This window comes from Nomascus leucogenys, chromosome 16 (assembly GCF_006542625.1).
Source record: "Nomascus leucogenys isolate Asia chromosome 16, Asia_NLE_v1, whole genome shotgun sequence".
NCBI classification, from domain to species: Eukaryota; Metazoa; Chordata; class Mammalia; order Primates; family Hylobatidae; genus Nomascus; species Nomascus leucogenys.
In genome coordinates this window covers 35862304-35886102 of record NC_044396.1, presented here as the reverse complement: position 1 = coordinate 35886102, position 23799 = coordinate 35862304, and the positions used below count along the sequence as shown (strand labels likewise).

Genomic DNA, 23799 nt, shown 5'->3' with positions numbered 1-23799 from the left:
TATGCCTGGATTATTTTATTTAACATATTTTCCAGGTTCATCTGTATGGCTCCAAATGAAAATGACATTTTCTTCTCACGGAGTGTATTGCATTGTGCAGATATAATGCAGTTTCTTTATCCCTTCATCTGTGGATGGCCAGGTAGGTTGACTCCATATCTTGGATATTGTGAATAGTGCTTCATGAAACATGCGAAGGCAGATAACTCCTTAAGATATGGATATCCTTTGCGTTAAATGCATACCCAGCGTGGGGATGACTAGAAGAACCAGTAATTGTATTTTTAATTTGTTGAGGAAACTCCAGCTTTTTTCACAGTATTATATACACTAATTTACATTGCCACCAATAGCGTGTAAGAGTTTCCCTTTTTCTTCTTCTTTTTATTTATTTATTTTTTTTGAGATGGAGTCTCGCTCAGTCGCCCAAGCTGGAGTGCAGTGGTGTGATCTCGGCTCACTGCAGGCTCTGTTTCCCGGGTTCACGCCATTCTCCTGCCTCAGCTTCCCGAGTAGCTGGGACAACAAGTGCCTGCCATTACGCCCGGCTAATTCTTTTTTTGTAGTTTTAGTGGAGATGGGGTTTCACCATGTTAGCCAGGATGGTCTCGATCTCCTGACCTCGTGATCCGCCCGTCTCGGCCTCCCAAAGTGCTGGGATTACAGGCGTGAGCCACCGCGCCCGGCCGAGTTTCCCTTTTTCAAGTCTACACTGCTGCCTTCCAAAAATTTTATTGCTGTTTATGGTCATATTCATTCTCGTTGAAGTTTGATGGTATCTGAGTGTGATTCTGACTTACATATTTGGAGTGATTAGTGATGTGGAGAAACTTTTGTTTCACTTGTGAATCAGTTTCATGTCTTCTTTGAAGAAGTGGTTGTGCTGGTCCTTTGCACATTTTTAGCTTGTGTATTTTTTTTAATCTTTTCCCCGCTTAGTAGCTTTAGTGTTTGAATATGTTGGATAACAACCGCTTTCAAATTTATGATTTTCCACAGTTTTCCTCCAGTCATTCTTTCTCCCAAGGTAGGATGCTCTCTCTTTGGGTTCATTGTTTTCTGTCCCATGCAGAAACTCTGAAGTGTTTGTCTCACATGTTTATATTTGCTTTTGTCAGCAGTGATTTCTGTGTTCCATCAAGAAAAAAAAGATGGCAAATCATTGTATTGTCTATGGGTATTTTCCCCCTAATTTTTCCTTTTGTTTTTTTAAAATTTCTCCTTTGCAACCTGTATGCACAGATTCAAGTTTCCCCAAAATATACACTGACCCTGTGTTTTTTCCTTGGAGTTTTTTGGTTTCAGAATTGGATTTGGCTGTTCAATTGATTTTGAGTTTTTGCATATTGTGCAGCATAAGAGAACTGTTTCAGTCTTTTGCACAGGAATATCCAGTTTTCTCAACTGCTATGCCTTTGGTGAGCTTTTGCAAAATATGTTCACTATATATAATTTTGGGTTGCTTATTTGGCTTCCTCATTTTGTTCATTCACTTATTTTTCTGTGTGTGCCAGTAGCAGATTGTTTGGATCGCTCTAGGTTTCCTCTTCCTTAATAATTATTTTTTCAGCTCCTAATCTTGATTTCTAAAATAATACCTACTTGTATTTTGATTAAAGGATGCACCTTGTAGGTTGGCCACATGGGTGTATAGCAGGATAGTGAAGCTTGGGTTCCGAAGGAACCCTATCACCCAGGCAGTGAGCACAGTACCAATCAGATGGTTCTTCCACCAACATTTACTGTCTCCCTCCATTCTCTGTCTGGTAGTCCCCAGTATCTGTGGGTGTGTGTGGTGTTTAGCTTCAGTGTGTAAATGAGAACATGTGGTATTTGATTTTCTGTTTTTGCATTACTTTGCTTAGCATAGTGGCCTCCAGGTCCATCCTTGTTGCTGTTGAGGACACGAAAATTTTTTAGGCTGTATAGGAGTTTTTGGTGTCTATATACTGCAAGTTTAAAAACCTGATCATCAACTGTTAATGGGCACATAGGTTGATTTTATTTTGTTTTGTTTTTTCTTATGAATAGCACTTCCAAGAACATACCAGTGTATGTGTCATTTTGAAAGAAGTCTTTAGTTTCCTTTGTGTAGATGCTCAGTTGTGGGATTGCTCTATTCAGATGGTAGTTCTGTTTTAAGTTCTTTGAGTAATCTTCAAACCACTTCTCACAGTGTGAGAGCTGGTTTTTATTCCCACCAAGAGCATAGCAGTGTTTGCTTTCCTCTGCTGCCTCGCCACCATGTTAATATTTGGAATTAGGACAAATGGCCATTCCGAGCAGTGTAAGATGGTATTTCAGTGTGTGTGAGTTGCATTTCTCTGATGATTAGTGATGTTGAGCATTTTTTTCTTCTGTTGGTTGCTTGTACATCATGTCCTTTGCCCATTGTTTGATTGGATTATTTGTTTTTCTGACTCTTGATTTTTTTAAGGTCATGTTACAGTCTGGCTATTAGATCTTGGTCAGAAGCATAGTTTGGGAACATTTTCTTCCATCCTGTAGGCTATATAGGCAATTACTGTGCTGGTGATTTCTTTGCTATCTGGCAGTCTTTCAGTTTCTTAGGCCCAACCTTTTTATTTTGCTTTATCTTGCTGTTGCTTTTAGGGACTAAGTTATCTAAATGCTTTACTAAAGCCTATGTTGAGAAAGGTATTTCCTAGGTTTTCTTCTAGGACTTTTACAGTTTGAGGTCTTCTTCTGAAATCTTTTGTTCACCTTGAGTCAATTTCTGCATATGGCGACAGGTAGGGCTCCAGTGTTAATCTTTTGCATGTGTCTAGCTGCCTCTCCCAGCACCATTCATTGCATAGGGAGTCCTTTCTCCACTGCTGAGTTTTGAGTCTTTTCAAAGGTCAGATGGTTGTAGGTGTGCGGGATTACTTCCAGCTTCTCTATTCTGTCCAGGTGGAGGCGGGTCTATATCTCTGTCATGAAATTTGAAATCAGGGAGTGTGGTCCATCTGACGTAGTCTGGATCTTCCAGTTTGGCTTTGCAGTTTCAGGGAGTTTTGTGGTCCCACAGGAATTTTATCATTGTTTCTTTACATTGCTTTCAAAAAAACAAAATTGGCCCATACATAAATGTGTACAAATAGAGGTTAGAGTGGGACATTTGGGTCCGTGCATGCACTGCATAGTGATGAAGTCAGGGTATTTAGCATCTCTTTTTGCCTGGTAGAGTTATCATGTCTTTGAGGTGAGGATAGCCAGAACCCTCCTTTCTGGCTGTCTTGGAAACTACCCTCTGATAATGTTAGCCCTAGTCACCCTGCTGAGGAATAGAACAGCAGGTTTCATTCCTCTTATGGAACTTGTCACTTTGTACCCATTTCCTATCCCTGCCCATGCCCCACCTTCCACTCCAACCCTGGCAAGCACTGTGGTGCTTTCTAGGTCTATGTGAGATAAAGTGACTTGTCTTATAGTCCTCATGAATGAGATGATGTGAGGTTTGCCTTTCTTGGCCTAATGTGTTTCCTTTACGATAATGTCCTCCAAGTTCCACTGTTTTGCTGTGAATGACATGATTTCAGTATGCATGTCTAGCTGAAGAGTATTTATTTGTGAATGGATACTGTGGTTTCTGGATCCCATTCTCTGTGGGTGGACAGGTAGGTCGATTCCTTATCTTGTCTTTTGTGACTGGTGCCACAGGTCAGTATGGGAAGGCAGATACCACTTCCATGTACTGGTTTCAAGTGCTTCCACTGCACACCCAGCAGTAGCAAAGCTAAATCAAATGGTAGTTGTATTTTTAGTTTTCTGTGGAACCTCCAACTGGTATCTGTAGTGTGCATACTAATTTACTTTGTCAACACTTACGGATAAGAGAACTCCCTGTTCTGGAGATTCACACCAGTGTTTGTGGTTTCCCTTGTTGTAAAATATATGAAGGCCTTTGTAATATTCATTCCACCGAGAAGGACAGGGTATCTGATTTTGTTCTGATTTTCATTTTTTCCCATGATTAGTGATGTTAACTAAGTGTTGCTAAATTTGTTTTCAATTTTTTGTGTTCTTTGCAGAAAAGGCTATTCAGGTTCTTTGCTCAGTTTTGGCTCAGTAATTACTTTGTCTTTTCTGGTGTTTTCTGCTAATTAGTAGTGTTACACGTTTTCCAAAAAATGCATCAATAGCTGTGTTTTCCCTTCAAATTCTCTTATCCTTTAGATGTTTTTTTCTTTTCATTCATTGTTTTAGTAGTGTTAGTTACTTATATGTTTTCCAAAAAATGCCTCAATAGCTGTGTTTTTCCCCAGAATTCTCCTATCATCCCTTAGATGTTTTTTTTCTTTTCATTCATTGTTTTTATTCTTTCTTGCACACAAGCCATACAATCTGATGTGGTTTCACATGTGTGCAAAGTTTTGATTTTCCCTTGGTGACTGGTGAAGTAAAAGCAATCCACTAGCATACCAATCCACTGTCAGTGAGTTTTGATTGTTTGATGTTTGTATTCTTTCCTTTCCCCTATATTTTTTGTTTTCCTTTTTGCAAAGCATGAGCACAGATCCAGGTTGACCCAAGTATATGCACACCAGACGCTTTGTCCTAGGAGAGTGATGGCTTCCAGTTTTGTGTGTAGGCCTTATGTCCATGTTGAGTGGATTATTGTGAACTTCACACAGTAGGAACCCCTTTTTGTTATTTTACCCAGGGATCTCGCATTTTCAGAATGATGCGATGAACAGGCTCTCCCTTCCTGTGGTGACTTTTGGGATTCTTTTCAAACATGTGCTCACTCCACGTCAATTTGGGTTTGCCCCTCGGCACCCTCATTGTGTCCGTTGGCCTGTGTTACCCTGTTAATGCCAATCACATATATAGTTTGGGTAGCTAAGGCTTTGCAAAGTAATTTGCAAAGTAATTGGAGGCGTGTGATGCACTCTACCAAGTTTGTATGTGTAGGAACTGCTTTGGGAATGCAGGGCGTTTCATTGTCCCGCAGGATTTTTAGTAGGGTGTTGTGATCCTATTGTGAAAACAAGAATTTCCACATGGTCTATGTGTGTACTTAGAGGGTGCGGGAGACCTTCTGACGTATGTACTGCTAGTGTCATGATCAAACTGCAGGATCTAGCTCATCTCTGTTTCATGCTACAGACATGATTTCTTGGTGGGGAGAGCATTCCGAATCCTCCCTGCCCACTCTATGGAATATTATGCTAGGATATTATTAAGCCTAGTCACCCTGCTGTGCTGTAGAACACCAGAATTCCTGCCTCTCATCTAAGTGTCACTTTGTAGCTGTTTCCCATCCTCCCCCCAGCCTCTGGTACCCACTATTGACATGGATACCTCTGTGAGAAGGTTGACTTTGTCAGATTCCCATGTTGGGGAGATCATGCAGAGTTTGTGTTTGCCTTCCTCTGCTTGGCTTATTTCATTTAACTTAATGTCCTCCAGGTTTCTTCACCTTGCTGGAAGTGACCTGATGTCCAGAAGTTTGATGGCTGAAGAGTATTCTCTTGTGCATATATCCTTCAGTTTCTGCATGTCTTCATCTGTGGATGGACAGGTAGGTTGACTCCATACCTTGATTATTGTCTCTAGTGCCTCATGAAACATGGGAAGGCAGGTATCTCCTTAAGGTATGAATTTCTTCTGCTTTACAGGTATACCCAGTGTTGGGATGGCTAGATGAAGAACTGGTAGTTGTACTGCTGATTCTTTCAGGAACCTCCAGATGTCTCTCCTAGTGTTTGTGGGAGTTTACATTACCACCAATAGGAGATGAGAGTTCCTGTGTCTGCAAGTCTACATACACTAGCCCTTGCCTTCAGAAAAATTTATTGCTCTTTCTGGTCATACTCATCCTTCAGGGAAGTTGGACAGTATGTGAGTGTGGGTGGTTGGGATTTACATTTGGGGGATGATTACTGATGTGAAGAAATTTTTCTGTTACCCAAGAGTCAATGTAAGGTCTTCTTTTAAGAAATGTCCACGCAGGTCCTCTGGCATTTTCAGCTTGTGTATGGGTTTTTATGTTTTGCCCACTTAGAACCATTAGTTTCTGGTGTATGTTAGATAACAGGCTCTTCCATGATTTTTCCATAATTTTCTCCCAGTCTGTAGGATGGCTTCAGTTTGGGTTTGCTGTTTTCTCCTCTGGGAAGTTAGTTGTCCTTAGCCTCACGTGGTTATATTTGCTTTCATTAGCAGTGATTTCTGTGTCCTATTGAGAAGGGAGATGGCGAAGCCATTGTACAGTCTGTGGGTATTTGGCTCCTATGTTTTCCTTTCCTGTTTGCAGCTTAGATGTAGGGATTCAAGTTTCCCCAAAATTGATGCTTACCCTGTGCATTTTCCTTGGAGTTTTTTGGTTTCAGGATTGCACTTACATGTTTGGTGGACTTTATGTTGCTTTTTGGATCTTGTGCAACAGTGGGATTTATTTCAGTCCTTTGCACATGAATACCTGGTTTTCTTCAACCACTGTGCCTTTGGCATGCTTCCCAGGGTGAGGTGGGGAGGGTGGGAAATGTGTTCACTGTCTGTAATTTTGGGTTGATTATATGGCCCCTTGTTTTGTCCAGTCGGTTATCTTCCTAAGTTTATGCCACTAATGTGTGGGTTAGGTTACTATAGGCTTTGTTTTGGTTTGCTTCGTGTGTGTTTTCTTGTTTTATTTACTTTTTCCTATTTTTATTTCCAAACCTGGATTTTCTTTTTTTTTTTTTTTTGAGATGGAGTCGCGCACTGTTGCCCAGGCTGGAGTGCGGTGGCGCAATCTCGGCTCACTGCAAGCTCCGCCTCCCGGGTTCACACCATTCTCCTGCCTCAGCCTTTCCGAGTAGCTGGGACTACAGGCGCCCGCCACCACGCCCGGCTAATTTTTGTATTTTTTAGTAGAGACGCCATTCTCCTGACCTCGTGATCCGCCCACCTCGGCCTCCCAAAGTGCTGGGATTACAAGCGTGAGCCACCACGCCCGGCCTCAAACCTGGATTTTCTAAAACAACAGCTACTTTGATTGTGATCAAGGGGTACACCTGCAGGCCAGCTACATGACTATATAGCAGGATGCTGAAGCTTGGGATCCCAACGCACCTGTCACCTGGGCGGTGGAGACAGTACCAGTGGGGTCGTTCTTCCTTCAGGGCTTTCTGTTTCCGTCCTTTTCTTGTCTGGTCATCCCCAGTGTCTGTTGATTTCATCTTTATGTTCGGGCGTCTTTGGTGTTTAGCTTCTGCTTGTCAGTGAGAACCTGCGTTATTTGGTTTTCTGTTCTTGCCTTAGTTCACCCAGCCTAGTGGCCTCCAATTCCATCCGTGTTGCTGCCAGGGGCATGATTTTGTTTGTGTTTGATCATCCTTGCTGGCCTTTTAGCAAAGGTATCAATTTTTTCAAATCCTATTTACTCTTGGTGGGCACCTAGGTTATTTCCACATCTTCCCACTTGGGAATAGCACTCCTGTGAACGTGCGAGGGTGTGTGTCCTTCTCGATAGAAACATTTATTTTCCTTTGGGTAGATACCCAAAGGATACTCAGGATTGCTTGGTCGGAGGGTAGTTGCTTTCCATCCTTTTATTTGTTTGTTTATTTATTTATTTATTTTCTCTCTATTATTGAGAAGTCTTCAAACCGCTTTCTGCAGTATGAGGTCAATTTTGCATTCCCACCAAGAGTGTAACAGAGTTTCGTTTCCTCCGCTACCTCGCGGGCATGTTCTCTTTTGACTTTGGACTAGTGGCTGTTCTGACTGGCGTGAAATGCTGCTGGTACCTCCTTGTCCTCGTGAGTTGGATTTCTCTGATGTTAGTTAGCTTGAGCATGTTTTCGTGTCTGTTGGTCTCTACTAGGTCTTCTTCTGATAGGTGTGTGTTCGTGTCCTTTGTCCATTTTTTACTGGGATTCTTTTTTTGGTTCTTGATTTATGTAAGGTCCTTGTAGATTCTGGCTACTAGGACTTGGTGGAGACGCACAGTTTGGGCACATTTTCTCCCCTCCTGTAGGCTGTGTGTTAACTGTGTTGGCAGTTTCTTCCCAGCCTCTTTGCTCCTATGTATAGCCATTTAAGTGAGTCCTGGCTATGTATATGTGTATAGAATTTATGTTTGCTCTATACAGTCCTGGCCCATGATTTTATGTTCTGATTTAGAATATAAACAAGAAATGAGACTTGCTAGATGAAAGAAAAAGCACTCTTCAGTGTTTCCTATGACGAGGTACACTAGCTGTCTTCCACTGCTTTAGGCAGCTACCTATTTGCTGGACAATAATTTCCCAGGATAGGGACAAGCCAGAGCATTCTCCACATTCATCTTCTGCTCCAGTTTCTCATGGTTATGATCAAAGCTAGACAGTGACTGATCCAGGAGGCTGATATCACAAGATGCACTGTGGTCCTCTGGTTTAAGACAGGCTAGACCATCAGACGGAGGAAATAGGTGGCCCTGACTTCTGGATTTTCACCTCCTCTGTTTTCAGGCTACTTGAAGTCAGTTTTGTTACTCAGACATGATTGAGAGAGATCCTTTTGGGTCATTTCATAGCACCACAGAATGTGCCAGTGTGACAGCCAAGAAAGCAGAAAGACCAAGGCATTGAGAATTTCAGCAGTACAGCAGGAGGCGGTGGTTAGCAGACATACACTGAATAGTGAGCTCCGAGCATCCTGTGCTGCACCTTGCAGCCTGCACGGGATAAGAACTCGCCCTTTCTTTTGCTGCCTGGCACACATGCATGTTGTTCTCGAGACTTGGTGCCACCTCCAGAGTAAGGCCAAGAGCTTCGTTTTCTCAGGTTCCACTGCAGGAGGCATTGCAGTGGCTTCATGATGACTTGAAGCTGGGTCCACAAAGAGGAAAAAGCTCCTGTCCATGGCCGGAAAGCTGGGGGTATGGGAAGGGGATTGTCACAGTTACTCCTAGACATTCTTCTAAAATAGCACAGAACCTTTCATTTTATAGACTGTTTGTGGAAATAAAGACCACCCAAATGAGAAAAGGAAAGCCCATTTATTCAGAGCTTGCTACCCTGAAAGCAAACTCCACCTTGCCTCTTTCATCGATCAAATACAAGAAGTGTTAATGGCACAGACGCTGTTACGAAGGTGACAAGAACTCTAAAGCACTGCGATTGTCTATCTCTACCTCATCTTGGGCAGAGGTGCTGTCGTCAGTAACGTCTGCAGTTAGTAATAGGTTTTTTACTGTTATTACTATTTGTATGACTCCCACCACTGGGAACACTGCCCTCATTGTTCACATAAACAATGAGTCAGTAATTTCTCCAGGTAGTAGCTCTGAATAGTTGAGTGGACTCATTTTGGAGCTCATATTTGAGTTGCATTTCCAGTCCTGCCCATTGTATATTTAGGGTCTGTGTATATATAGACAATTCATGAAGTACTCTTTCTACCAAAGTGGATAAAGTGTTAGTCTGAGGCAAATAGGACCATCTGTTCTGGCCACAAAGGAAGTATTTAGCAGGCGTACACAGAAATGAGGGAGATAAGGAGTTGTTCACAGTGTAAAAACTAAGGCCTTACACCAGCTAGGTTATATAGTTGGAACTCTGTTAGTCTCTTCTGTGTGATAGGTATTTGGCCTATTGCCCTACAAAGTCTGGTGAATTCAAATTCATAGTTACTGAGGGTCTGATCAATAGACTGTAACAAATGGTAAGATAACCAATTATTCTTATTGGCAAAATGACCAGTCATTGGCATTGATATTAGTCATTATCTTTCTGGGAGAAAGGGACTCTAGCAAGTCACAGGTTGACTTTTTTAGGGTTAACTGTCAATGTAGGTGCAAGTGAAAATGCCATTCGCTATGATGCCTGTGGTCCCATTTAATGAAACCAGAATTGCCAGAAGTTTATCCAGCATATCTAGCAGTCAGGAGGGTTGAGGACAGTGGCTACTCTTTGGGATTATCTAAGAATGGCATTAGAATGAGTATGTTCTGACCTAACTCTCATAATAAAGACGGAAAAAAGAGCAAAAGAGTCACTCTGAATGGATGACAAAAAGGGGTCTATAGAAAATGAGAAGGATGGTTATAAGCAAGCAGGTAAAAACCCAAACAGGAATTAGGAGTCTTGGTCTGATGTGTTAGACAGAAGCTATCCACCATCCACTGTCATTGCTTATTCTGAAGGTCTTGGGTCAGTTGTCTGCTTGTGCAGATCAGTTGCTCCTGGAGGATCTCTGAGAATCCTCACTTTGAGATTTTCTATTTGAGCAGTCTTCCAATTGTGTGGAATTCTGAATTTCTTTTTTAGTTGTGAAATGTGAACCCAAGTATTGACGTCTTGGCTTCACTGCTGTATTTGTTGCTCACCGTACCAGATACAGTCTCTTCCAACAAAACTCAAAACAGTTTTTCTCTAATGTTTTCTCCAATAGAAAAAATCTGCTGACAGAATGTCATTAAAAGGTTGTTTAGGATGCTATTATGGGAAAGGCTTTAGTCAGTTGCTGATAGGACTGGATGTGGTACGTGCGTTCCTTGCAATAATTTGCTATGCCTGCAATAGGGTGGTAGGGCAGAGTCTATTATTGAAAGTGAAATTTCAAAACACATAGGCTTCCAGTCATTAATTCAAATAGGCATAACTGAGTGTTTCTGAGGGAGTGGATCATATGGCCATGGGCCTGGCTTGCCCTCCACTCAGAGGTGGGTAGTGCACTGCCAGTGCAGGCCTCAAGGAGGAAAGAGAGAAACAGATGGCAAAAACAAAAATGAGATACAAGAAATGCAACAGAAGCACACAAACAACAAGCACACTGACACTCACTGGGCAGGCTGTCCTCTCACCCATGGCCAGCAGCATAGGCAGCCAAGACTCAGGCAGGAAGGCCACTGACCTCAGGACCTGCAGGGTGTGGGGAGGGGAGGTGATGAGAAGAACTAGTCCAGGTCACAGCTATGTATATCTGGCTTCAAGAAAATATTATTTCAAGTCAAAGTACATTTATGGAATCGTTCTGATTATATGAAAAAGCAAAGTTTCTAAAATTTGAAAGTGATTACCCAACATATCCATATACTTAGATACAGAGTTTTTCTAAAACTGGGATCAGGCCAGGTATGGTGGCTCAGGCCCGTAATCCCAGCACTTTGGGAGGCCGAGGTGGGCAGATCACGAGGTCAGGAGATCAAGATTGTCCTGGCTAACACAGGTGAAACCTTGTCTCTACTAAAAATATAAAAAATTAGCCGGGTGTAGTGGCGGGCACTTGTAGTCCCAGCTACTCGGGAGGCTGAGGCAGGAGAATGGCAGGAACCTGGGAGGCGGAGCTTGCAGTGAGTCAAGATCGCACCACTGGGCTCCAGCCTGGGTGACAGAGCTAGACTCTGTCTCAAAAAAAAAAAAAAAAAACCCTTATTCTTAGGAAATACACACCTAGGGGTGATTACGTCCATAATTTCCTCTCAAATTACTAAAAAAAAAAAAGGTATGTAAATAGACAAATGATACAAAATGGAACAAAATGTTAGAAATTGGTGAGTCCCGATTAAGAGAGGAAGGAGCATTCTTGGTACTATTCTTGTAACAACATATGAAATTATATAAAAATTTTAAGTTCCTAAAACTGGTTGTAGAAGTATATGCTCAGAGTGAGCATCTATTTTGTAAAATAGCAATTAAGACCAAAACTTTAATCAGCTAAAATCTTATCAAATAAAAGTAGTGATATATTACAGTATTTTTCATATCAAATCATGGTAAAGGGGCAATAAGTTTTACAAGTTTCTCTCCAAGCACAGTACATTTTTGTGGATTTTTCAAGAATTCAACTTCCTGTAATTCTTATCTTCCTCCACCTAAAGTGACATAGTTTACCAAATAATTTTAAATAATGGTTAGATTTGGTTAGATTCTCAAGGTGTCCTCTTTGAAAATCATACATTCAATTTCAATGTGGAATTGGCCTCTTTGTTTCTGAGAAAGAAATATACAAAAATACCCCCTTATTGGCCAGGCGCAGTGGCTCATGTCTGTAATCCCAGCACTTTGGGAGGCCAAGGCAGGCAGATCATGATGTCAAGAGATCGAGACCATCCTGGCCAACATGGTGAAACCCCATCTCTACTAAAAATACAAAAATTAGCTAGGTGTGGTGGTGCACACCTGTAGTCCCAGCTACTCGGGAGGCTGAAGCAGGAGAATTGCTTGAACCTGGGAGGCAGAGGTTGCAGTGAGCCAAGATTGTACCACTGCACTCCAGCCTGGTGACAGAGTGAGAGTCCATCTCAAAAACAAACAAAAAATGCCCCCTTATTAACACACAATGGCTTTCTCCTGACCGTTATTTCTAGTTATGCACAGTCTTCTTACTATCTCAGCAAAATCATTCTGAACTTCTTCCATTTCTCAGGTAGAAGATAGAAGCCAGCTCAAGATAGATTAAAGACTTAAATATAAGACTTGGAACTATGAAACTGCTAGAAAAAAACGTAGGGAAAACTCTTCAGGACATTGGTTTAGGCAAATAATTTATGGCTGAGGTCTCAAAAGCACAGGCAACAAAAGCAAAAATAGATGAGTGGGATATAGCTTCAGCACAGGAAAAGAAACAATACAGTGAAGAGACAGCCCCTTGAATGGGAGAAAATAACTGCAAATTACTCATCTGATAGAGGACTAATACGCAGAGTATACAAGGAACTCAAATTCTTCAAAAGTAACAAAACAATCCCATTAAAAATGGGCCAAAGACAAGAATAGACATTTCTCAAAAGACATACAAATGGCTAACAGGTATATGAGAAAATGCTCAACATCATTGATCAGGGAAATGCAAATCAAAACCACAATGAGATATCATCTCACCTCAGAATGCCTATTATTAAAAAGACAAAAAATAACAGATGCTGGTGAGAATGCAGAGAAATGGAAACTCTGTTATACTGTCAGTAGGAATGCAAATCAGTATAACCACGATGGAAACCAGTATGGAGAATTCTAAAAAACTTAAACATAGAGCTACTGTATCATCCAACGTTCCCACTACTGGGTATTTATCCAAAGGAAAGAGTTCAAGCCGGGCGTGGTGGCTCATGCCTGTAATCCCAGCACTTTGGGAGGCCGGGGCAGGTGTATTACTTGAGGTCAGGAGTTTGAGACCAGCCTGGATAACATGGAGAAACCCCATCTCTACTAAAAATACAAAAAGTAATTAGCCAGGCATCATGGTGCATGCCTGTAATCCCAGCTACCTGGGGAGGCTGAGGCAGGAGAATCACTTGAACCCAGGAAACGGAGCTTGCGGTGAGGCGAGATTGCACCACTGAACTCCAGACTGGGTGACAGAGTGAGACTCTTTCTAAAAAAAAGAAAAAAAATTTAGTGTAGCAAAGGGATACCTGCGTTGTCATGTTTATCACAGCACTATTCACAATAGCAAGGATACAGAATCAACCCAATATCCATCAACAAATGAATAGCTAAGTAAAATGTGAAAAATGTATACAATAGAATACTATTTGGCAATAAAAAATAATGAAATCATATCATTTGCAAAAACATGGATAGATCTGGAAGTCATTATGTTAAGTGAAATAAGCCAGGCACAGAAAGACAGATACTGCAGGTTCTCACTCACATGTGGGAGCTAAAAAAAACTTGATCTCGTGGACACAGAGAATACAATGGCAGATACCAGAGTCCAGGAAGACCGGGTGTGTGGAAGGGAGAATGAAGAGAGGGTGGCTATTGGGTGCAAACATACAGTTAGAAGAAATAAGGTGTAATGTTTGACAGCAGACTAGGGTAGCTAAGCAACAATATTTCAAAGTAGCCAGAATATACATTCACTGCATGTGACAAACACTCGTATGTACCCTATAAATGAGTAAAATAGGTAAATAGGTAAAATATTATGGGTGTCAATGATTTTTTTTTTTTTTGAGACGGAGTCTTGCTCTGTCGCCCAGGCTGGAATGCAGTGGCATGATCTCGGCTCACTGCAAGCTCTGCCTCCTGGGTTCACGTCATTCTCCTGCCTCAGCCTCCTGAGTAGCTGGGACTACAGGCGCCCACCACCACGCCTGGCTAATTTTTTATATTTTCAGTAGAGATGGGGTTTCACCGTGTTAGCCAGGATGGTCTCAATCTCCTGACCTCATGATCCGCCTGCTTCGGCCTCCCAAAGTGCTGGGATTACAGGCAATGATTTTTTTAAGATAGGTTATGCCCAAGTCTCCAGAGAGGGGCCCTTTGGATCTGCACAGCACATCCTGCCTACCTGCATCCACTGCTCCACCATGCTGGTCCTGTCTGGGCCTTCATGCTCTGGCTCCCAAGGCAAGTGGAGCTGACTCAGGTGGCCACACTGTGGACTTGGGTGTTGGTGGCCCAGATGGTGGGTGCTAGGGGCTTCCTGCCCTAATTGTTTCACTGAGACCAGATGGTGCCAGGCAGTGACAGGGCACCACCTTCTCGATCAGATCCTGGGACATAGGAGGAGTGTCACCTGGCCCTTCCTCATCCCAACTAAGAGCCCAAAGTACCCCCAAGCCCGGGCCATGGCTGGGCTGGAATTCAGGAAGCCTAGGATGAGGCTCAAGCCTTGTGGCATCTCTGGGTTCTCAGCCCACTGAGGGTGCCCCATACAGATGATCCAGGACCCATAGCTGGTGGGAAGAGACTGGCATTTCTCTGGCCCCTCCTTACTCGTGCCAAGCACCCCAACTGTCCTTCATGGTCCATCACCCTGATCACATTCCCCAGGGCAGCTCAGGGCTTTATTCAGCTGTCTACCATAGTCAGGTGCCTAATAAGTGCTGAGACTTGCAAGATCACCTGGGCAGATGGCTTGACGCCCTCTGGTGAGCACCCCCAGCAGCCAGGCCCCTGTCCACGTGTCTGCCTGCTCCCGCTTGTGTTTGACTGTCACAACGCTGCATGCCAGGGACACCAGTTCCCATCCCTCCTGTTGAGAAGGACACAGACAGTGCCTGGGGGTAAGGCATTTGCCAGGTGGCACAGGTGATGAGGGTCGGAGCTGGGATTTGAACCCAGATCATGGAACTCTGCGTGTGGGAATGCAGGTGTGGGGATGCCCATAAACGAAAGAAGGGTGGCCCAGCCCCACTGAGCCCAGCTGCTCCCTGGAACCCTGGAGGAAACTGCTCTGCCCTCAGGTGGGGAGAGGGCCCAGGAGGCCAGGCCTCCCCTTGCTTGCTGGCTCAGGGGATCACAGCAGGACAAGGAGATTTAGTGTGTGTGTCTTCTTTCTTTTTCTCTATTTCATTCAAAAGTTCATCTAGTATCAAGCAAGATCCTCTTAGCTTAACCCTGCAGATCAGGCAAGACTTGAGTTAACAAAAGAATACATTCTTTTTGCACTCGTAATTGTCTTCCTGTCTACTTTTGTTGGCAAGAGCAGGTCTGTGTCCCAGGTTTGGAATCCATTTTTCATCCCACACCAAAGCGCCTGCTGTTTGGGTGAGCACCCTGGAGCCTGGCCACGTGGAGCTGTGTAACAGAAGGGTCCCTGCAGGAGGGTCACGGCACCACTGCCCTGGTCCAGCTCAACTCTGCTGACAGGGTTGCCTGATCTGGCTCCCTGGGGCTTGCAGTGTCCTGTTCCCAGGATCTGCACATAGGGGTGCCTTTCTGCATCTCACCGTCAGTGGTAGGTGCTCGTGCTCCTCCCCCCGCCCAGCAAGCCCTGGGGACCGTGGGCGGCTTCTGTTCCACGATTTTGAGGCCATTTGCAGCGAGCTCCGCCAGCCTGCCCCTCCCCTGCAGCCGCGGCCACCTGGGCACAGCACCGCCACGAGTGTCTTCGGGGCTTTCTTCAGAGGAGACCGTTAGCATCCTCAAGTTCCAGGCGCTCTGGCCCCAGTCCTGCTTCTAGAGGCTTTTTCCCACGGGCTGCCTCTCCTTCGCAATGGCCTGAAGCTTGGCCAGTTTCCACGAAGTCTGGCGGGAACACAAGGCCGTCACTGACATTTGTGGCACCAGAACTTACAAGCACGCGGGTTGCACACGTCGGACACTGTGCCACATGCAGTAACTTGCCATCTGAGGTGCACAGGCCGCACGCACACACCGCACACGCGCGCCCACCGGATTGGCTTGGCGTTCTGCGCATGCGTGTGTGACGGCTTGGCTTGGCGTTCATTGCTTGGCTTGGTGTTGGTCGCTTGGCGTTCCTTGCTTGGCTTGGCGTTGGTCGCTTTGCTTCGTGGTCCTCGCGTGGATTGGCATTTCCTCCCTGGGCATTCCTTTGCTGGGCTTGACCTTTTCTTGCTGGGCTTGGCATTCCCCTGGCTGGGCTGGGTGTTTCCTTGGCGGGTGGGTGGAGGCGCTTGGCCTTTCCCCGGGTGCGCGTGGGCTTCCGTGGGTGGGCGTGGGGTGGGTGTGGGCTTTCTCCCGGCCCGGTGGGAGTGGGATTTCCCCAGGTGGGTGTGGCCTTTCAAATCCGGCTGGGCTTGGCCTATCCCCGCCTGGGCTGGGCTCCCCTGCTTTGGCGGGTTTTGGCTGGGCCTGACATTTCTCCTCTAACAGATTGGAAACCTAGAGTTTCCTGCTTGTTGGTGAAATTTGTTGGCAGAGGTGATTGGCTAGCTACTACTTGGCTCCCCAGGCTGGTAAAAGAGGGTGGGGGTGGAGGTTTCTTCAAAGCAGCTGCCTCCGCTATGAAGAAGCCCTTTGGCCTCAGCAGCAAGATGGGCAAGTGGTGCTACCACTGCTTCCCCTGCTGCGGGGGCAGTGGCAAGAACAACGTCGGCTCTTTGGGAGACCACAACGACATCGCCTTTTTGGAGCCAAGGTACCACGTCCATCAGGAAGATGTGGGCAAGCTTCACAGAGCTGCCTGGTGGGGTAAAGTCCCCAGAGCGGATCTCGTCGTAGGGCTCAGGGGCCCTGGTATGAAGAGGGACAAGAAGAGGTAACCAGTCCTGGGGCGGGGAAGAGGTGGCATGTGCGGGGATGGGGTGGGGATTTGCCCTCCTGTGGGGTGGGGGAGGGCTGGCTTTCTCGCCTCTGCAGGCCCCACAGCACCCTGAGTGTGGAAACCTCGGAGAGGTTGGTGCAAAGGCCTCTTTATGAGCAGAAACACAAAAAATTTTAGCTGATTTCCAATCCAATAATTTCCTTTATATGACACTTAATAGACTGTTTTAAAGTGGTTTAACTTGCAAAATTAAGTTGATGCGGCAGATATTTTTAATGTACACATTTAAAACAATGTTATACGCATTATAGAAAGGTGTGTAATGAGAAATAATTCCCATAATATATCGACTTCTGGGCTAAATATTCTTCAGATAAAATCCGATGTGCATTTTATGTCAATGTATCCCTATATAAATATGTTCTTCACTGAGGAATCTTAGAAAGAAACTGAAATGGGAAGACCGTTCATGTCCTTAAATGGGAAGATTCATTTTTCTAAAGATGTGAGTTCTTTCTGTATTTATCACTTTTACCTAAGCCCAAATAAAAATAGAAAAGTTTTAACATTTTTAAGTTACACATGCTGTCTTTTACTATTGTATGGAAAAAGACTTGCCTTTCTAGGTATCAAAATGTACTATTTCCACAAATTGTTTACCAGCAGCTGAAAAGGCATAAATGAATAGAACAGAATAGAAAATCCAGAACTACCCAAATATATGTAAGTATGTAGAAGTTGATAATGGTGACATTTCATATTAGTAGAAAAAGATGAATTATTAATAAATGAAATGCCTGCTGTTCAGAGAAAACTAGATGTTTATGTCACAAAAATCAGTTTCTGATGGAATATAGATTAAAAGTTTTAAATATTCAAAATGAGAAAAGTACCAGAAGAAAACACAAATGCCTATCTATACAGATATATTTTTATCTTGACAAAGACCTTCTAAGGGCCTCACAAGCAAGCATTCTGAAGGTTGTTTTGGAAAAATAAAAAAACACCTTGTATATAAGGAAAAATTAACAAAAGACAACATACTTGCAAAATATTTACTATATATTAGATAAGAAATGTATTTTCATTTTACAGATAATTCTTTCAAATCAACAAGAAAACAACTAAATAAAATAAGCTCAATTTAAAAGTGGGCAAAGTACTTTTTTGCAGATCTGCTGGTGACCTATGCACATAGGAAAACAGTTAGTGTTCCTGGTGAGAGAAGGAATTTAAAAGAGTATTGAAATACTGTTTTCTATCCACAAAGTTTGTGAGGATGAAGAGCAGTGGTACTTATACAGTTGCTTAAAGTTTAAGTTGCTGTGACTTTTCAAATAGACACTTTGGTGGTAAGAACCACATTTCTAAAATGTATATGCCTTTTACCCATCAATTCCATTGTACTGAAATATCTTTGGGAAATTGATACATCTGTGTTGCTCAGTATTGCTTAAAATAGCAGTGTATTAAGAACTCATAACAGATTTTATGAACAAATTTCAGTGCATCCATAGGATGGAATAATATATAACCATTGAGGATGTCAATTGATACAGATGTACGTTGACATTGGAAAATATACTTTGGTATATCAAGTGAGAAAAAAACAGGTTATACATACACACAAACAGAATATGCTCTTGTGTTAGGTGAAAATATGATAAAACTTATTTCTGGGCATTTGTATTGTAAGTGAAGTTTTTCCTTTTTTCTTATCTGTGATTTCTGCAATGAACATCTGAAAAGTTCTGGTTAAGTTTCATTATGAATGAAATAATCCTTGGGAAGAGAAGGAATATAATATTTGCATAGATAAATTCTCAGTTTCTATTACTTATTTGTGTGGATGGATATCTTATGTGAACTTTTAGCCTCTTCAGAAGTAGAGGGAATATTTTTGCCTGTGCCTGTAGATTTTATGTGTAGATTTTATTATGTATGCATTTTACTATGTAAGTATCTTTTCATTATATATAGATTAACATGTTCAAGAAGTATGGATTAATCATTTTAGTTATATCTTTATGAAAACTAAAATAGCAAATATAAATGATCATTACTATTGCAAATGTATTGCTCTACAGGAGTTTTCTTTAAAAATATTGAACTCGGGCCAGACGCGGTGGCTCACGCCTGTAATCTCAGCAGTTTGGGAAGCCGAGGCGGGTGGGTCACCTGAGGTTTGGAGTTCGAGACCACCCTGACCAACATGGAGAAACCCCATCTCTACTAAAAGTACAAAATTAGCCAGCTGTAGTGGCACGTGCCTGTAATCCCAACTACTTGGGAGGCTGAGGCAGGAGAATCACTTGAACATGGAGGCAGAGGTTGCGGTGAGCTGAGATTGCACCACTGCACTCCAGCCTGGGCAACAAGAGACTCTGCCTCAAAAAAAAAAAAAAAATTGGTGAACCCAAGATGGCGAATAGGAACAGCTTCGGTCTACAGCTCCCAGCCTGAGCGACACAGAAGACGGGTGATTTCTGCATCTCTGTTTAAGGTACCAGGTTCATCTCACTAGGTAGTGCCGAACAGTGGGTGCAGGACAGCCGGTGCAGTGCACTGTGCGTGAGCCGAAGCAGGGTGAGGCATTGCCTCACTCAGGAAGTGCAAGGGGTCGGGGAGTTCCCTTTCCTACTCAAAGAAAGGGGTAACAGATGGCACCTGGAAAATGGGGTCAGTCCCACCCTAATACTCCACTTTTCCAACGGGCCTGGAAAATGGCACACCAGGAGATTGTGTCCTGCACCTGGCTCGGAGGGTCCTATGCCCACGGAGTCTCACTGATTGCTAGCACAGCAGTCTGAGATCAAACTGCAAGGCGGCAGCGAGGCTGGGGGAGGGGCACCCGCCATTGCCCAGGCTTGCTTAGGTAAACAAACCAGCCAGGAAGCTCGAACAGGGTGGAGCCCACCACAGCTCAAGGAGGCCTGCCTGCCTCTGTAGGCTCCACCTCTGGGGGCAGGGCACAGACAAAATTCAGCAGGAACCTCTGCAGACTTAAATGTCCCTGTCTGACTGACAGCTTTGAAGAGAGTAGTGGTTCTCTCAGCATGCAGCTGGAGATCTGAGAATGGAAAGACGGCCTCCTAAAGTGGGTCCCTGACCCCAGAGCAGCCTAACTGGGAGGCACCCACCAGTAGGGACAGACTGACATGTCACTCAGCTGGGTACTCCTCTGAGACAAAACTTCCAGAGGAACGATCAGACAGCTGAATTTGTGGTGTCACAAAAATCCGCTGTTCTGCAGCCACCACTGCTGATACCCAGCCAAACAGGGTCTGGAGTGGACCTCTAGCAAACTCCAGCAGACCTGCAGCTGAGGGTCCTGACTGGTAGAAGGAAAACTAACAAACAGAAAGGACATCCACACCAAAAACCCATCTGTACATCACCATCATCAAAGACCAAAAGTAGATAAAACCATAAAGATGGGGAAAAAACAGAGCAGAAAAACTGGAAACTCTAAAAAGCAGGGCACCTCTCCTCCTCCAAAGGAATGCAGTTCCTCACCAGCAACGGAACAAAGCTGGACGGAGAATGACTTTGACGAGTTGAGAGAAGAAGGCTTCAGATGATCAAACTACTCCGAGCTATGGGAGGAAATTCAAAACAATAGCAAAGAAGTTAAAAACTTTGAAAAAAAATTAGACCAATGGATAACTAGAATAACCAATGGAGAGAAGGGCTTAAAGGAGCTGATGGAGCTGAAAGCCAAGTATCGAGAACTATGCAAAGATTGCAGAAGCCTTGGTAGCCGATGCGATCAACTGGAAGAAAGGGTATCAGTGATGGAAGATGAAGTGAATGAAAAGAAGCAAGAAGGGAAGTTTAGAGAAAAAAGAATAAAAAGGAACGAACAAAGCCTCCAAGAAATTTGGGACTATGTGAAAAGACCAAACCTACGTCTGATTGGTGTACCTGAAAACGATGGGGAGAATGGAACCAAGTTGGAAAACACTCTGCAAGATATTATCCAGGAGAACTTCCCCAATCTAGCGAGACAGGCCAACATTCAGATTCAGGAAATACAGAGAATGCCACAAAGATACTCCTCGAGAAGAGCAACTCCAAGACACATAATTGTCAGATTCACCAAAGTTGAAATGAAGGAAAAAATGTTAAGGGCAGCCAGAGAGAAAGATCAGGTTACCCACAAAGGGAAGCCCATCAGACTAACAGCTGATCTCTCAGCAGAAACTCTACAAGCCAGAAGAGAGTGGGGGCCGATATTCAACATTCTTAAAGAAAAGAATTTTCAACCCAGAATTTCATATCCAGCCAAACTAAGCTTCATAAGTGAAGGATAAATAAAATACTTTACAGACAAGCAAATGCTGAGTGATTTTGTCACCACCAGGCCTGCCCTAAAAGAGCTCCTGAAGGAAGCACTCAACATGGAAAGGGACAACCGGTACCAGCCCCTGCAGAAACATGCCAAATTGTAAAGACCATTGATGCAAGGAAGAAACTGCATCAACTAATGAGCAAAATAACCAACTAACATCATAATGACAGGATCAAATTCACACATAACGATATTAACTTTAAATGTAAATGGGCTAATTGCTCCAATTAAAAGACACAGACTGGCAAACTGGATAAGGAGTCAGGACCCATCAGTGTGCTGTATTCAGGAAACCCATCTCATGTGCAGAGACACACATAGACTCAAAACAAAGGGATGGAGGAAGATCTATCAAGCAAATGGAAAACAAAAAAAGGCAGGGGTTGCAATCCTAGTCTCTAATAAAATAGACTTTAAACCAACAAAGATCAAAAGAGACAAAGAAGGCCATTACATAATGGTAAAGGGATCAATTCAACAAGAAGAGCTAACTATCCTAAATATATATGCCCCCAACACAGGAGCACCCAGATTCATAAAGCAAGTCCTGAGTGACCTACAAAGGGACTTAAACTTCCACACAATAATAATGGGAGATTGTAACACCCCACTGTCAACATTAGACCCAGAAGACAGAAAGTTAACAAGGATATCCAGGAATTGAACTCAGCTCTGCACAAAGTGGACCTAATAGACATCTACAGAACTCTCCACCCCAAATCAACAGAATATACATTTTTTTCAGCACCACACCACACCTATTCCAAAATTGACCACATAGTTGGAAGTAAAGCTCTCCTCAGCAAATGTAAAAGAACAGAAATTATAACAAACTGTCTCTCAGACCACAGTGCAATCAAACTAGAACTCAGGATTAAGAAACTCACTCAAAACCGCTCAACTACATGGAAACTGAACAACCTGCTCCTGAATGACTATTGGGTACATAATGAAATGAAGGCAGAAATAAAGATTTTCTTTGAAACCAACGAGAACAAAGACACACAACATACCAGAATCTCTGGGACACTTTCAAAGCAGTGTGTAGAGGGAAATTTATAGCACTAAATGCCCACAAGAGAAAGCAGGAAAGATCCAAAATTGACACCCTAACATCACAATTAAAAGAACTAGAAAAGCAAGAGCAAACACATTCAAAAGCTAGCAGAAGGCTAGAAATAACTAAAATCAGAGCAGAACTGAAGGAAATAGAGACACAAAAAACCCTTCAAAAAATTAATGAATCCAGGAGCTGGTTTTTTGAAAAGATCAACAAAATTGACAGACCGCTAGCAAGACTAATAAAGAAGAAAAGAGAGAAGAATCAAATAGATGCAATAAAAAATGAACAAGGGGTTATCACCACTGATCCCACAGAAATACAATCTACCATCAGAGAATACTACAAACACCTCTATGCAAATAAACTAGAAAATCTAGAAGAAATGGATAAATTCCTCGACAAATAACACCCTCCCAAGACTAAACCAGGAAGAAGTTGAATCTCTGAATAGACCAATAACAGGCTCTGAAATTGTGGCAATAATCAATGGCCTACCAACCAAAAAGAGTCCAGGACCTGATGGATTCACAGCCGAATTCTACCAGAGGTACAATGAGGAACTGGTACCATTCCTTCTCAAACTATTCCAATTGATAGAAAAGGAGGGAATCCTCCCTAACACATTTTATGAGGCCAGCATCGACCTGATACCAAAGCCTGGCAGAGAGAGAACCAAAAAAGTGAATTTCAGACCAATACCCTCGATGAACATTGATTCAAAAATCCTCAATAAAATACTGGCAAACCGAATCCAGCAGCACATCAAAAAGCTTATACACAATGATCAAGTGGGCTTCATCCCTGGGATGCAAGGCTGGTTCAACATACGCCAATCAATAAATGTAATCCAGCATATAAACAGAACCAAAGACAAAAAACACATGATTATCTCAATAGATGCAGAAAAGGCCTTTGACAAAATTCAACAATCCTTCATGCTAAAAACCCTCAATGAATTAGGTATTGAGGGGATGTATCTCAAAATAATAAGAGCTATTTATGACAAACCCACAGCCAATATCATACTGAATGGGCAGAAACTGGATGGATTCCCTTTGAAAACTGGCACAAGAAAGGGATGTCCTCTCTCACCACTCCTATTCAACATAGTGCTGGAAGTTCTGGCCAGGGCAATCAGGCAGGAGAAGGAAATAAAGGGTATTCAATTAGGAAAAGAGGAAGTCAAATTGTCCCTGTTTGCAGATGACATGATTGTATATCTAGAAAACCCCATCGTCTCAGCCCAAAATCTCCTTAAGCTGATTAGCAACTTCAGCAAAGTCTCAGGATACAAAATCAATGTACAAAAATCACAAGCATTCTTGTACACCAATCACAGACAAACAGAGAGCCAAATCATGAGTGAACTCCCATTCACAATTGCTTCAAAGAGAATAAAATACTTAGGAATCCAACTTACAAGGGATGTGAAGGACCTCTTCAAGGAGAACTACAAACCACTGCTCAATGAAATAAAAGAGGATACAAACAAATGGAAGAACATTACATGCTC

At 43.1% G+C, this 23799-nt stretch overlaps 1 protein-coding gene across 1 annotated transcript in view; it reads left to right on the top strand.

Annotated features, from left to right (window-relative positions):
- The first annotated feature begins 16612 nt into the window (after positions 1-16612).
- Positions 16613-23799, top strand: part of LOC100585593 (POTE ankyrin domain family member A-like) — a 59963-nt gene continuing 52776 nt past the window's right edge. Inside the window, 1 exon segment of the mRNA XM_030795535.1 lies at positions 16613-16866. Within this exon segment, the coding sequence (XP_030651395.1) occupies positions 16613-16866 (254 nt within the window).